At 50.4% G+C, this 15,282-nt stretch overlaps 1 protein-coding gene across 6 annotated transcripts in view; it reads right to left on the reverse strand.

The window, feature by feature from the left end:
* ENAH (ENAH actin regulator) overlaps positions 1-14,269 on the reverse strand; it is an 80,254-nt gene extending 65,985 nt beyond the window's left edge. The window contains exon 1 of one of the 6 annotated variants that reach the window (XM_066595162.1): positions 13,987-14,269. In XM_066595162.1, the coding sequence (XP_066451259.1) occupies positions 13,987-13,991 (5 nt within the window). In that variant the 5' untranslated portion in view covers positions 13,992-14,269. The remainder of the gene's footprint in view (positions 1-13,986) is intronic. The other 5 variants (XM_066595163.1, XM_066595164.1, XM_066595167.1 and 2 more) reach the window with 5 other exon arrangements.
* Positions 14,270-15,282: the final 1,013 nt, after the last annotated feature.

Here is a 15,282-nt window from a genome sequence, read left to right on the forward strand (position 1 = left end):
TGACCCCCGCGGCCGCCCTCAGGGCTCACACAGAGTAGACTGACGTTTTCAGGACGGCCACAGGTTGCATTAAAGTCTATAGGAAATTACTGAGGAAGCCAGTATACAAAAAATTGGGGCTTTTGCAAAAAAAAATATATATAAAACCCCTATGCTTTAAACAGAACTAGATCAGCATCAAAAATCATAAAAAAAATTTTTTTACGTGATCCAATCCTATGATCTGCGTTGAGACCCGGCTGGACAATCTGATTGGCTGACTCCTCCTCTTTGCACCGATTTACAGACGTCATTCGCGGTGTAGATGATCTAATTGGCCGCACACCTTAAACACGGACATTGGATCCTTCATCGCGGCCTGATACGAAGATAAGAGGCCATTTGTTAACAGCGCTGCCTTATGAATATTTAAAGCTGCGTGGGTTACTGGAGTTTACAGTTACTGCGATGGCGAATCCCCCGCGCCGAATACGGCTACCTGTGAGTACAGGACTATTCCTTTGAAATCCTGTAAAAAAATCAATCCTCTCAGGTAATAAGGTAAACACGCAGGGCCTCAATGACCGCAAGTGCCTAACAGCCAAACGGTCCTCGTCGCCCCTAGCAACCAATCAGAGCGCAGCTTTCATTTCTAAAACTGCTGTGGTTAAATGAAAGCTGCTCTGTGATTGGTTGCTATGGGCAGTCTTACCACTACAGCAGTTTGACCCATTTGACCACTGAGCAAGGGGATTGACCACTGAGCAAGGGGATCTGCCCCATCTCGCACCGCTGTCCAGGCAAGAACATCCATTGCCATATACCCCATCCATGAATTCGGAGTTAACAGAAGGGGTCCTCGGTTCGGGGTCCTCATCTCTTACCTGGCAGTTATAAGGACCATCTCTCCCTGGGGAGCCCGTGCAGTACCGTTACACAGACAAGCCATTGATGTCTACACTGTAATTCCTAGCTTTCCCTCTGGGGGTGCTGTAAGGAAATTGAACACATACTGTCTGGTTTGCCCACAGAATGCAGGGGTCCCACCAGCAGGGGTTGGCCTTTGCTAGTGACTGTGGTACTATTGCCACATTTCTTTTGAAGGGGCCGTCCACACTCCCACTTTCATGTAACTTTCTTGCATACGTAAAATGTACATGAAAAAAAAAAGAAAAATATGCATTTTAAGCAAACGTGTAGGTTTTAGAAAACCGTAAACATGGTAACCATTTTCAGCCGTTTTTTATACGAACAACGTGTTTTTCACTGTAAAGTGTTTTTTTCCTAAATAAAGTTTTGTAGTTCAAAACTTATCTCCTGATCACAAGTGAAACGCATAGATTAAGCGTATAGTAACATACAGCCGTCCGCTTTCACTCGTTTTTTTGACTGCAATCTTAGAAAAACATGCATTTCGATAAGTTTTTTGGTTTTTTTTTAACACTGCAGGCTGCCTGTCCACGGGCGTATTTTCATAGCGATTCTCCGCTCGCGGCCGGCAAATTGCAGCATGCTGCGAATTGCCGCGATTTTCCCCGCTGAGCCCATCTGTCAGATAGACTCACTGCGGAGATCCGACTGCTGGCTCCGGCTCCTGGGAGATTGAAAAACATGGAGTACACCGAAACATATTGTACGGCTCCTTAAAGGGGTTTAACCAAAGACATTTACTCCCTAACCACTGGACACAGGACAGAACTGATCAGTGGGGGCTGATTACTGGGATGCCCAATGAGCGTGAAAACTGTGCCCTTAAATGCCATATGAGAATTTGGCAGCGGTGCCCATGTGTGCCCCCGCCCCCCTCCTCCTCCACTCCATCCATTTGTACGGGACGGAGGCTGCTGAGCACATTAATCTCCGCCAGTCCCATAGGAGTGAATGGAACGTTGATCACGCATGCGCCGCTCGCCGCACCCCCGGGGCACTCGCGTGCGCCGCTCGCCGCACCCCCGGGGCACTCGCGTGCGCCGCTCGCCGCACCCCCGGGGCACTCGCGTGCGCCGCTCCCCGCATCCCCGGGGCACTCGCGTGCGCCGCTCCCCGCATCCCCGGGGCACTCGCGTGCGCCGCTCCCCGCATCCCCGGGGCACTCGCGTGCGCCGCTCCCCGCATCCCCGGGGCACTCGCGTGCGCCGCTCCCCGCATCCCCGGGGCACTCGCGTGCGCCGCTCCCCGCATCCCTGGAACTACAGCCGAACAATTATCTCCTATTTTGTAGAGCAGGGGCCCCCAACTCCAGTCCTCAGGGACCACCAACAGGTCATATTTTCAGGATCTCCTATAGTAAGAACACCTGTGGCAATGTCTGAGGCGCCGACAATAATTATATCACCTGTGCAACACTGAGGAAATCCTGAAAACATGACCTGCTGGCGGTCCCTGAGGACTGGAGTTGGGGACCCCTACTGTAGAGGGGGCCAAATATCTTTGGTGAGATAACCCCCAATATAATATCCAGCAGGCGGGTGCCGGGCCTACGTGGGCGCAGGATGTCCTGACGTTTTACATATTACTTCGGGTAGATTCAGTTGCTATCGGTTGGGATACTCCACTCAGGACCCATCAGCTGTTTGGGCGCCCGCCGTCATCAGAAAAACACAGGGTACAGATTGGGAGCGGGCGCACCCCTATATATATATATATATATATATATATATATATATATATATATATATATATTTTTTTTTTTATTTTTTTTTTAATCGGGAGCTGCACCTGCAGGCGTAAGATCTACTTCCACTCCATACCGTGTTTTACAGCGGGCTTCCAAACAGTTGATTGGCCGGGGTCCTGAGTGGTTGACTCCAACCAATGGCGTAGATCCACAGCCGATTCCACCCTTCCAATAGAAGGCGTGAGGTTTACTGCGGATCAGCACTAAAATCCGTGCCAGCGGTGTGTATTTTGGTGCAGATTTTCCACTGGAGAAAATCTGCGCCATTTTTCGTTAGGAGTGAACGTACGCTAACGGAGGGGTGACACACGGGACGAATCGTGATCGGCGGCTTCTTAAAAGTGGTGGAGGTCACAGAGCAACAATCCCTACCTTCCTCACTAGGGCGTCACTGACTTAAGTAACGATAGAGCAGTTCACATGCCGCCCCAGGCGCCGCTGATCACTTCACCTACAAGCACTGGTTGGGGACAATTATACAGCATAAACTCAGATAGGAGATAGAAGTGAAGGCATCTTGGAAGTGAACGGCTCTGTGAAAGCACCATCCCCCACCCTGCAAAGACAAAAGGGTCTTAAGGACCTATGAAGGGGCAGACAGGAAGGAGTCATAAAGCCTCCTCCACCTGTCGGCACGCAGCTCCGCAGCATAGAATGACAACAGCTGTAGTCTTAGGATTTAAGTCGCGATGACCAAAGACAAAAAGATGTCATCATAGTCCTAATGCTCATTCATAAGGCACAGCTGCTCCGTCCTCCACGTCCCGGGGGACACAAAGTGCTGCGCTCACCACCACTAAAAAAAGACGTTCCTATAAAATGCGTGAGCCTCAAATATTCATGAAGTCAGTTGTTCCCTCTTCACGATCCTTGATGGATTTGGAAAAGGCATACAACTGCAAGTCGTCATGTAGGTGCATAGGAAAGGATGGGGATCATTCCATCTTGTGGTCATCCAGCAGAGGCCGCACTACTGCCAAGACCCCCTGACAACACTTCCTGTCCATGCTTTTGCTTGACTCGTAATAGGGATAGCTTATAGATCCGGTTACCATGCCACATGTTGTGTCCATGATAGTACTGAACCTGCCGGTAATTTGTGCGGCTGTTGGGCATCGCAGCTGGATGCCATGGATTTCACGTGGATCTGCATCAAATGGTGAAATCCAAAGACCTTTCCGTGTTGCGATAAACAAAGAAGTGACGAGTCACTTGGCACAGATTGTGCATTGCGTTTACCGCACAAGGATTAGTACCCACTGAATGAGGCAAATGAGGTTAGAAACACATTTCAATCACAGCTTTCCATTGAAATCTATGCTGGAAAACTCCATGTGACCGCAGCCTTGCAAGCCTAATAGATTCTGTTGCTTTAGAGTAGCAGAATGGAGCAGCATAAGTCAATGAGGGTCCATCAGTTACTGTTAGTGTTCAACAAATCCAACAATCCGTCACACAGCACGAATGTGAACAGACCCATAGGATCCTTCTTTCACACGGGCCGAATTGGTCAGAGTCTTGCAGATCTTAACGATTATCGTCCGGTGTAAATGCCGCCAGTAACTGCATGACAAACAATTTGTGTGGTTATCCTTCAGTTTTGACAAGCACAAAAACTGAACGACGGATCGGCGCGGGTAAAGAGGTCATCTATGACGGCCTGTTTACAGTGGATGGAGGCGGGTGGCCGGCTCCACCTCCATTCACAGCGCCATAATCGCTCCTGTGTAGAGATGAGCGAACCTACTCGACCACGCCCCTTTTCGCCCGAGCACCGCGATTTTCGAGTACTTCCGTACTCGGGCGAAAAGATTCGGGGAGCGCCGTGGGCGAGTGGGGGGAAGAGAGGGAGATTTCTGCAGCAGTTATTCATTGAAATCCATGTCCGATTTTGGCATCTGAGCGTCCCCTTGGATGGGGTCACACTGCAAATGCCAGGAAAGCTCCAGTCTATATGTCAATAGTATCCATAGGACCGCTATTCACATATAGGCCAAAAGGGGCGCTTCGGGCCTCATCCTGGAGGATATACATTGGTTTAGCTTCATTTGCTGTATAGAAGCAGAGTCCAATTTTTTTTAGTTGGAAGTCTAAGGGGGATTCTCTCACGCAATATCTGACCGATCGCAGGTCTACAAGTGCGGTATCGGCCTATGTGTCTCAGACCAATATTGAACTCGCCCATGTGACTGCACCCCAAGGGTGACGTGCCAATCTGCGCCCATGTATAGGTCGGAGGGATCCATCAAGGCGTTCTAATGTCGATCTTCAATGTACGACAGGAGAGGAATGTGATAATCGTACCGCGGCGCTAAATGCAGGACGATAGTTACACAATCCCAAACTAAGACTAAATGGTAAAAGATACTGCCCGAAGCTAAACACAACAATGGCGCGGTACAGGCCCGGAGCCTTTATAACCAAACTCTCGGACATGCCACACAATGAAGCTCGTGGGTGCGAGCGAGCAAAGCGTCTGCAATCCATGCAAAAAGCATTCAGCCAAATGTCAACAGAAACTTGGATGATGGAAGCGTTAGAAGTAAACAATGGCGAGACCGAAGGCAAACTTTTCACTGAAGTCACATGACAGAAGACTTTGCTATCCTGACACATAGGGACAAACTCTTTCAGTGAAGAGTTCCGTAGATCAGGAAAGGAGGGTCACATCCTGCTGCCTAGCCCCCACACAAAAAAAAAACAGCTCTAGAAGCGCTCGTTACCCCCACAGGGGAGAATACACGACACGCCGGACACTCAGAGGTGTCAAATCTAGATGCATTTTTGCTCAGTAGATGACCGGTCTCTACTCTGCTGACCTACTTACTGGCGTCCCCATAGTAACGGACAGAGATCCTGTCCCACCATAACCCGGTCTAACTAGGGAGAAGAATGCTTGATTTGGTGATCCAAGATGGGGAGGGGGCACTTATTTATACCCTTGAACACTACTAGAGAGTTCACACGTAGAATATGCCTACATATATTACTTATCCTGTACTGATCCTGAGTTACATCCTGTATTATACTCCAGAGCTGCACTCACTATTCTGCTGGTGGAGTCACTGTGTACATAGATTACTTATCCTGTACTGATCCTGAGTTCCATCCTGTATTATACCCCAGAGCTGCACTCACTATTCTGCTGGTGGAGTCACTGTGTACATACATTACTTATCCTGTACTGATCCTGAGTTACATCATGTATTATACTCCAGAGCTGCACTCACTATTCTGCTGGTGGAGTCACTGTGTACATACATTACTTATCCTGTACTGATCCTGAGTTACATCCTGTATTATACTCCAGAGCTGCACTCACTATTCTGCTGGTGGAGTCACTGTGTACATACATTACATATCCTGTACTGATCCTGAGTTACATCCTGTATTATACTCCAGAGCTGCACTCACTATTCTGCTGGTGGAGTCACTGTGTACATACATTACATATCCTGTACTGATCCTGAGTTACATCTTGTATTATGTTGGGTTCACACAGGGCAGATTTGACGCATAAATTCAGTGCGGCATTTTGCTGCGGTTGCCAATCCCAGGATTAGCCAGCCATGTGGACGTGATTTGTCAAAAATCTCATCATGTGGGACAGCCAATCCATTGCACCAAAGCCGACAGAAGCCGGCGCTGCGGATTCCCCGGCCGCTGCAAGTCTATGTATTTTTCCCGTTGCGGCCGCGCTCCTCTCTAGATGCCGCGGGTTTTGAAGCTGCATTTTTCCGGCGGAAATCTCGCTTTTTTTTTACTGCGGCATAACCGTGGGATTTCCAGCAGCATTCCGCCCTGTGTGAACCCAGCCTTATCCTCCAGAGCTGCACTCACTTTTCTGTTGGTTGTTACTAGAAACTATCAGAAATTTTGATGTGAGATCCCCCCCCCTCCATCATTGCTTAGCCAAGTCCTAAGGGGGGAGCACATTTTATACCAGATGATTGTATGCTGCCTATGCTAACAATCTGTGCAGACGCTGTACGAGCAGGGAATGCTGGGAGACTTCAGCTCTGCAGAATCGTGAACACGGCTATGGACTATAACTCAAGATGTTTTTAAGAGGTATTCTGAGATTTTGGGGGCTGAGGAAAGAGGAAAATAAGAAAGAGGACATCCTTACATTTCCAATGACCTCCAAGGTTCAGTGTCGCCTATTCGATCTCGGAAGTGCCTGCAGCGGTCACACACGGTCACCACTCACTGGCCGCAGTAGGCATCTGTGCATGAATGGCACATGCCAACAATTGGTTCATGATGAACATCACGTGACGACGTACGAGAGGATAAAGACAGGGAGGGTTTGGAAGGTGTGTGATGCACAGAAGTATCTTTTCTCCTTAGGGAAAACACCTAGACGGCGAGTGAGGAGACTATTTGTACATGCGCAGAACTCGCACGCTGTAATAACTGTTGGTTCCACGGTCATTTCTTCTTTTGCACCGATAGTGCGAGACGGAGAAACTGAAGCAAGACCTATTTTTGTGCAAGAAAAGGATTGTAAACGTGCGGCGGCTCGCAGTTCGCACAGACGGGGCGTCCATGTGCTGAGAACTGCACCAGAGTATCTCGGGGCGCAACTCGCTATCAGCCGTGTAAATACGGTTTAGGGTACATTCGCACGGGGTGGTCGATGAAGTAAAAACAAATCAAATGCGAGTGTGATGTGTTTTTGCTTCCATATAGAACACTGGTCAACTTTCACGCGCGTGAAAATTGCAAGTGCAGCAATACGAGTGCGGTGCAAGTTTCTCGAACACAATGCCTTACATACAAAAATCCCAGGTTTGCAAGTGCAATATTGGTCCGAATTTCTCGTCCCAATATCGCCCTCGCCCGTGTAAATGCACTATGAGGCCGCCTTCACACTGGACAGAAAGTTTCACGAGACTTGTGGGTTGCAAGATGCACAACTATGAACCCCATTCTTTTGAATAGGGTCATACACATTAGCGACGCTTTCCCACATGGCACCGCGATGCAGGAAACAATGGCGAAACGTTCTATCTTGTGTGCGCCATCGCACTGCCCATGGTTATCAATGGGGCCGGCAGCAACGTCGCGCCATGTGCTAGATGCACGCAATGTGAGGTCTTCCAATTGAAAACAATGGGAGAAACTCTGCAATCCTCCGCTGCGGCGATTTAGCTTCTTCCCCGAAGTGATGCGAAGCTGTTTTGACATGAACACCCCGCACGCTCGAGAACTCACATGGTGGGGAGCGGGATATGACGCCTGCCAGTGGGAAGTTAGGCTTCTGTCACACAGATTAGCGCTAAACTCTGTAAAACACTCCCATTCACTTAAGTGGGGCTGCTCACAGAAGCGTCAAAGCGCTGCGCTTCAATAGCGATGCATGCTGTATCTTTGGCCGTTTTCAGCGCTACATCACCCATTGAAAGGAATAGGCAGCGGTTTCAGCGCTGATAAAGACGTGGCACAACTTGGTACCACGTTTTTGGCAGCGCTAAACACAAGCACTAGCTCCACCACCTAAAAAAAAAAAATAAGGAACACTCACCTAGCTGGCGCCGTCAGGGTGCCCGCCGCTGTTCTCCGAAGCTCAGTGCAGGCCGCCGGGCACTTGTCAAGCCGACAAAGCATCTATTGCTAGTGATGGGGATTAAAATCCTTGCCTCCCAGCGAGAGATTGCTCGGATTGGTGCATGGAGCGCCAGCTCCGATTGGCATAGCCAGCACTCCTGAACCAATCACAGCCGTTCAATAAATGGCTGAGCCTGCTGCCACTCAGCGGGCTCAGCCAATCAGAGCAATCTCTTGCTGGAGGCGGAGTCTTCAAACCTCATCATTAGCAAAAGATCCTTTGTTGGCGATGACAAGTGCCAGGAGCTCCGGAGAGCAGTGGCAGGGAGCGGACAGCGCCAGCTAGGTGAGTATCGATTTTTTTCCCCAGCATCCTTGACTGCATTTTGCATTTTTAGCTGTGCTAAAAACACAGCCAAAGGCCGCCTGCAGACGGCCGGGTCAGATCCAGCAGCGAGAATTCTTGCCACGGGACCCGACCCGAGCGCCTGCAGAGAGCAGCGCGTACTCACCCGCGCCCCACAGCTCCGGATCTTTAATGCGCACACCGGAGCCGGTGATTGACGTTTCTGCGCAGGGCTCTGCGAGCCCCGCACAGAAATAGAGCGTGCTGCGGACAAACCGCAGCCGTTTGCCTAGAATCGCGTTTGCTAACGCAATCCTATGGCAGCTTCCAAGGGTGGAAATTCCGTGGGAAATCCCGCATCGGAATTTCCGCCCGTCTGCAGGCGGCCCAAATGTTGTCAAAAATACATGACGACGCAGCTGAATCCACAGTAAATGCAGTGTTTCTGCAGACGCCTGTGTAAGGGAGGCCTTAACCTGCTATTGAGAAGCGTTTGGTGATGCAAGGCGTTTTTTCACGCACATGAAAAATCGTATGTTATTTCTACGGGAAAAATTAAAAATTAAAAAACCCATCTGCAGGCGGGCTCCCATAGAAAAGAATGGACGATACTGCCCCCCCCCAAAAATCAATAGAATATTCCGCGATTTTTCTACTTCTCACTACAAGAGAAGAAACGTAAATACACTCACTGTAAGGCCGCCTGCAGGGACCAGTGCGGGTCTCCCCTGCTCCCGCGGCTCCCTGATGTGCTGGCGCAGAGCGGATCAGGAGTGACATTTCTGTGCGGACCTCTGCGAGACCCGCACAGAAATAGAACATGCCGCGATTTGTTTTCTGCGTGTGATTTCACGCGGACAAATTGCGTCCGTCTGCCTAGGATTGCGTTTTCTAACAGCACACAAAACCCACGCCACAATATATCGGCCACGTGAATACGGCGTTACCTTTTCAAGGCATCTGCAGCTCATTCATTTTTAACATGCAACGGGCACAGCAGCCGCATGTTGCCACATCCTCCGCCCGGGTGCGCCAGTCAGGCAGTTTAGTTTTGCCCGATTGTTTAACCTTACAGGCCTGGCAGGTTGGCAGATAGTGTTACATTAGGAGACACAAAACCTTGTATCCGCTGCCCTTCTGTACTACAGCAGGAATCACCTGAACGGCAGACGAGCGGCAGGATTACACGATCTGACAGGGTATTGATCTCACAGAGGGCAACGTATACTGCAATGCAACAAACAAGAGGATCACCAAAAAAAAAAAAAGCCCTCACTTCTGTCCTAGACACCTGCGTGGTGACAACGCATGGCGATTACTGACCAGCCGCCCGATGGGTAGCACGCACCGAGAGACTGCAAATATATGCAGAGCCCAGCAGCAGAAGGACGAAGCCTTCAATAAATAGCAGCACTGAGGACTGCATACGGCAGGCGAATGCTGCAGTCACTAATGCAAAGCGAGGAGCAGACTGGGGATTCCTGCTTGGAGATGCTTGCGACAGCATCACAATCTGATCACACAGAACCCGCACGGTACGCAGCTAACAACGGAAGGCAAGGAAGCCACCATTTGTGTAGCTATAGATGATGAAAGGCAGGGGGATCCCCGGTGTTACCCCCTCAGTCACATATGCAGAATATAATCCCCCCTTCTATGCACATTGCAGCAGGAAAGGGGTTAATACACCTGCCAGGTGAGGGTGTGCGGGTCACCCGTCATAAACCTGTGTGCGAAACATGAATAACGCATTCCCCATTGCAAAAACTGGAGAGCGACCGGAGGAGGGGGGGGCCGGAGCACAGCTGTCTCATCCATTGAGAGCAAATTCCACACACTGTATGAGTCAATTATTACCCTGCATATAGAAAACACCGACATATGTTTCCTGGGGGCCGCCGAGACCCTCCAGACGCTGCAGTGATGATATATATATCACCAGGGCAGGACTACTCCCAGGAGGCAGCGCTCCCAGGACTTTCCTACTGACATCTATGGGGCAGAAGCTTATTACTTTGTATCAGTTCTGTATTTGTTTTCCTTTGTTTGTTACATTGTTGCAAACCTTCCTCTCTGCAGGATAAGGACATGTGACAAGGTACAGCACACAATCACACTCTCCAGGCCGAGGGGTAAGTGGCCGGACCAATAGTAATGGGCTGGGAGAAAAACAATGGGAATGAAGGGCTTTTTCCTGGATTCAAGCTGTAAACTCTATAGGAGGTGCGTTATCTTGTGTATACAGGGGGAGCTAGAGACAGGATATAATGTGTATACAGGGAGCAATGGGCAGGTGACAACAAGTATATAGAGAGTGCTATAGGCTGGATACCATATGTACCAAGGCCAAGGATACAAAGCTGGAGAGAATACAGTCATTGTTTAAACACACACACACACCAAAAATTGTCCTGCAGTTCCATCCCAGGCAGATCTGTAGATGATGAGAGTTGTGGTGATTAGATGGACGGTCTTGTCACCGGAGGCCCTAAAAGTGGTTGCCCCCTTGGCCTATAAGAGGCTCTCGGAGGCTCCTTGTGTGTAGTGACCTCTTCTTCCGCTTGTAGTGCTTGTTGACCACTAGACGTCTCTGACACAGAGAGAGATGTCACCCCGTTACCAGAGGGGGGCGCATTATTGGGATAGGAGAAGCTGGATGGTCATATTGATGAATTGTCCCCCACCGGGCCGTTCTGAGAAGACTGGTAGGAGGTGTTGGGACCAGTGGATGGGGGCACACAAGGTGACCGGGCTCAGGACCCCTGAAAGACCACCAGTAGAGAGGAGCGTCTTATCGTCCAACAAGCACCAGCAGGTCCAACCGTTTTGTTGTGCACCATCCAGAGACAGGGGGCGCCATTGTTATACCCCAGTGTCTGTCGGAACCATTTCCAGGCGCTTGGCTGAAGGACATTTGGTTTCACGGCCCCCATTACATCTACGGCCTCTGACAGTCACCTCCGTTTGCAGTGGTGTTGTGAACAATGAAACTGGACGCTACGGAGGGGAACAGGATTGTCTTCAGCGATTAATCCAGGTTCAGTTTGGGCGCTGACGACGACCCCATTTGTGACTCCATTTGGTTATATAGCTCCTTTTGTGGCCCCATTAGGTAATAGTGCCCACTTTGTGTCTCTGTATGTTCATAGTGCCAACTGTTGTGCCCCGTTAAAAGTACCCACTCCATGACCATCAGTATCACATCTTGTATCCAAGCTACAGGCGGTACAACAGGGTACTAGAGCTTCCATGCCTGGCTGGATCACATCTTGTATCCAAGCTAGAGGGGGTACAACAGGGTACTAGAGCCTCCATGCCCGTCCGTATCACATCTTGTATCCAAGCTAGAGGCGGTACAACAGGGTACTAGAGCCTCCATGCCCGTCCGTATCACATCTTGTATCCAAGCTAGAGGCGGTACAACAGGGTACTAGAGCCTCCATGCCCGTCCGTATCACATCTTGTATCCAAGCTAGAGGCGGTACAACAGGGTACTAGAGCCTCCATGCTCCCCGTATCACATCTTGTATCCAAGCTAGAGGCGGTACAACAGGGTACTAGAGCCTCCATGCTCCCCGTATCACATCTTGTATCCAAGCTAGAGGCGGTACAACAGGGTACTAGAGCCTCCATGCCCGTCCGTATCACATCTTGTATCCAAGCTAGAGGCGGTACAACAGGGTACTACTAGAGCCTCCATGCTCCACGTATCACATCTTGTATCCAAGCTAGAGGCAGTACAACAGGGTACTAGCGCCTCCATGCCCGTCCGTATCACATCTTGTATCCAAGCTAGAGGCGGTACAACAGGGTACTAGAGCCTCCATGCTCCCCGTATCACATCTTGTATCCAAGCTAGAGGCGGTACAACAGGGTACTAGAGCCTCCATGCCCGTCCGTATCACATCTTGTATCCAAGCTAGAGGCGGTACAACAGGGTACTAGAGCCTCCATGCACCCCGTATCACATCTTGTATCCAAGCTAGAGGCGGTACAACAGGGTACTAGAGCCTCCATGCCCACCTGTATCACATCTTGTATCCAAGCTAGAGGCGGTACAACAGGGTACTAGAGCCTCCATGCCCACCTGTATCACATCTTGTATCCAAGCTAGAGGCAGTACAACAGGGTACTAGAGCCTCCCTACAAGGGGTCGGTTCTCCACAATGAATGACCCTTTTGCTCTGATATTGTAACCCCTATATCAGCGTTACAATCACAGAGAAAGTTTCATTCCATCCGACGAGTGTGTGTGTCATATTTTCATTCCTTCTAGGGAAGGTTACTGACAATTAGTGTAATATATATATATACACACACAGGCCGGGGATACAATGTGTATTCAGAAGAGAATGCTAAAGGCGGGTTACAAGGTATATAGGCAAGACATTATGTATATAAGGCTGGAGATACAGTGTATATACAGGGAGGCGGCTCTAGGTAGGATAAGATAGAACATCTTGCCCGAGACACAAGGTATATGCAAGCAGCGCTATAGGGAGGATGTAATGTGTGTGTGTGTGTATATATATATAGGCCGGGGGGCACAGATATACCACACTTCTAGACAATAGCTCATAGTTGTGAGGGGTCCCCCAAACACCAGGGGGTGCAGCAATGTGCCAGGCAGAGGGGCAACCTAAAGCAAGCAGGAAGGTGGCAGAGTACAAATGCCAAGGATGCTGGCACTATATGCCAGCCGCGGTGCTGCCACAGACAGGACACAACTTTCAGGTTCCACACGTCCGCTGCTACCTACAGAGGGCAACCATGGCTGCAACAGCCATCATCACCAACCTATTGTGCCACCCGGGGCAAGGTCCAAGCAGGTCTAGTCTTAAAGGGGGCCGGCGAGAGGATGCAGGAGGGCAGCGTGATTAGTGGCACTTGGAGTGCTGCGTCGTGGCACCCCCCCTCCATAATGGCCAAATGTACTAACAACATATGAACGGGGTAATGCAATGGAACAACCCTTTAAGGGGTTCAAGTTGGTGCCAAACCATGGTGGCAGTGCCCATTGGATGTACACTGAATACAATGGGCAAGGGGCAGCGGGCCAAGTGCTATGCAAGCGCCAACTGTACGAAGTTTGTGCCTGAAGGAACATGCTAAATTATACTGCACGCCCGCTGGAGCTGTTGGGTAACCCGGGTAAGGGGGCAGCAGTGCAATGCCAGGAGCCCCCATTACACACAGCAGACCATGCAAGTAAAAGTTGCAGGCTGGCGCTACAGTCCTCGGCGGTGGTCCTGCCATTCCTTAGGGACAAGGGCATGATGTGGGGGGCAATGCACCAGTGTGCGGGTGCAGGAGGAGATGCTGGGGGTTGTAGTACTCCTATGCAGAGCTGTCAATCACCCCCATCCCCCGAGGAGAAATGAATGAGATACACCCGGGGGCTCCATTCCTGCCTTGTAATCCGGCACTGTCTCACCTCATGGTGTCCTCTCTCCTCCTCTTCCTCGGCGCTAGTGAATGGAGGTTCTCCTCTCCCCGGTTACCGGAGCGCAGACAGGGAGTGGCATCCGAGCACGGTTAGCGGGGGTGTCCACCAGTTATTCCGTACAGGGTAATACAGACGGAGGAGAAGAATCGCAGCAGTACGGCTCCTCCTCGGTGCAGCGTTCTCCTCACAGCCGCCGCCGCTGCTGCGACCGCCCGTCTGTGCAGCGACCCGCAGCGCGCATGCGCGGACAGGAGACACAGGGACAGCGAGCCAGAGAGAGAACGGACTGTGTGCGCGCGCCCCCGACCACGTGACGTAACGCGCCGCTCTAACAACAAGAGAGACGCGGCCGCTCAGGAGGAGGATGTGCGCGTGCGCTAGAGACCACGCCCACCGGCCTCCAGGCCGCGCCCATTGTGCCGTCCTCAGCTGTTCTGAGGGGAAACCTGTGGAGGGCGGTGACGTCATCGTGCCTTTGTAGGCACGTGACCGGCAGAAATTCGTTCCCTTGTTCACACTGTTACATCATTCTGTCATATAGAATGGGGGGAGGGGAGAGACCATGTTTAATATCAGTATGCTCTCTCTTGGGCCACTGGGGAGATGATAAGTGGTGTCAACATAGTTAAAAAAAACGGATCAAATCATAGTTTCACACGGGCGTTAGCGATTTTGCTGCGAGAAACTCATGCTGAAATCGCGTCTTTGTTTCCGTGGTTTTTGGGCGTCAGCAATGCTTTCTCTTTTAGAATAATCTCACATAGCATCCCTGCCGCCCGCGATAAAATTGCGCGATAAAAACTCGCAATTTTTTAAAGCGAAAGTCAATAGGACTTTCCAATGGTAAAATCGCATCGCAACGGGGGAGAGCGAGAAGTGAAATCTCATCCAGCCGCCCCGCTGCGAGCCAACGATACTCGCTCCTGTGCAACAACACGGGAGCGAGTACATGTGGGGACGAGGGTCGGGCATCGTTTGCCCGACAGTCCCGTGTAAATGGGGCTTAACAGGGGCAGCGCCAGCCTCACACTTATCAATCTGTTTACGCCAATTTCTGGCTTTGTTTTTAAAATGTGTGCCCAAAATTGCACGATTAAAATACACCATTAATAGTAAATGAGACCCCCATAAGATAATAGAGCCCCCTTTGTGCCCCCAATTGGGTAATAGTGCCCATTTGTGACTCCATTCGGTTATATAGTCCTTTTTGTGGCCCCATTATGTAATAGTGCGCACTTTGTGCCTCTGTATGTGCAGTGCCAACTTTTGTGCCCTGTTAAGTAA

Source organism: Eleutherodactylus coqui, chromosome 3, assembly GCF_035609145.1.
Source record: "Eleutherodactylus coqui strain aEleCoq1 chromosome 3, aEleCoq1.hap1, whole genome shotgun sequence".
Lineage (NCBI taxonomy): Eukaryota > Metazoa > Chordata > Amphibia > Anura > Eleutherodactylidae > Eleutherodactylus > Eleutherodactylus coqui.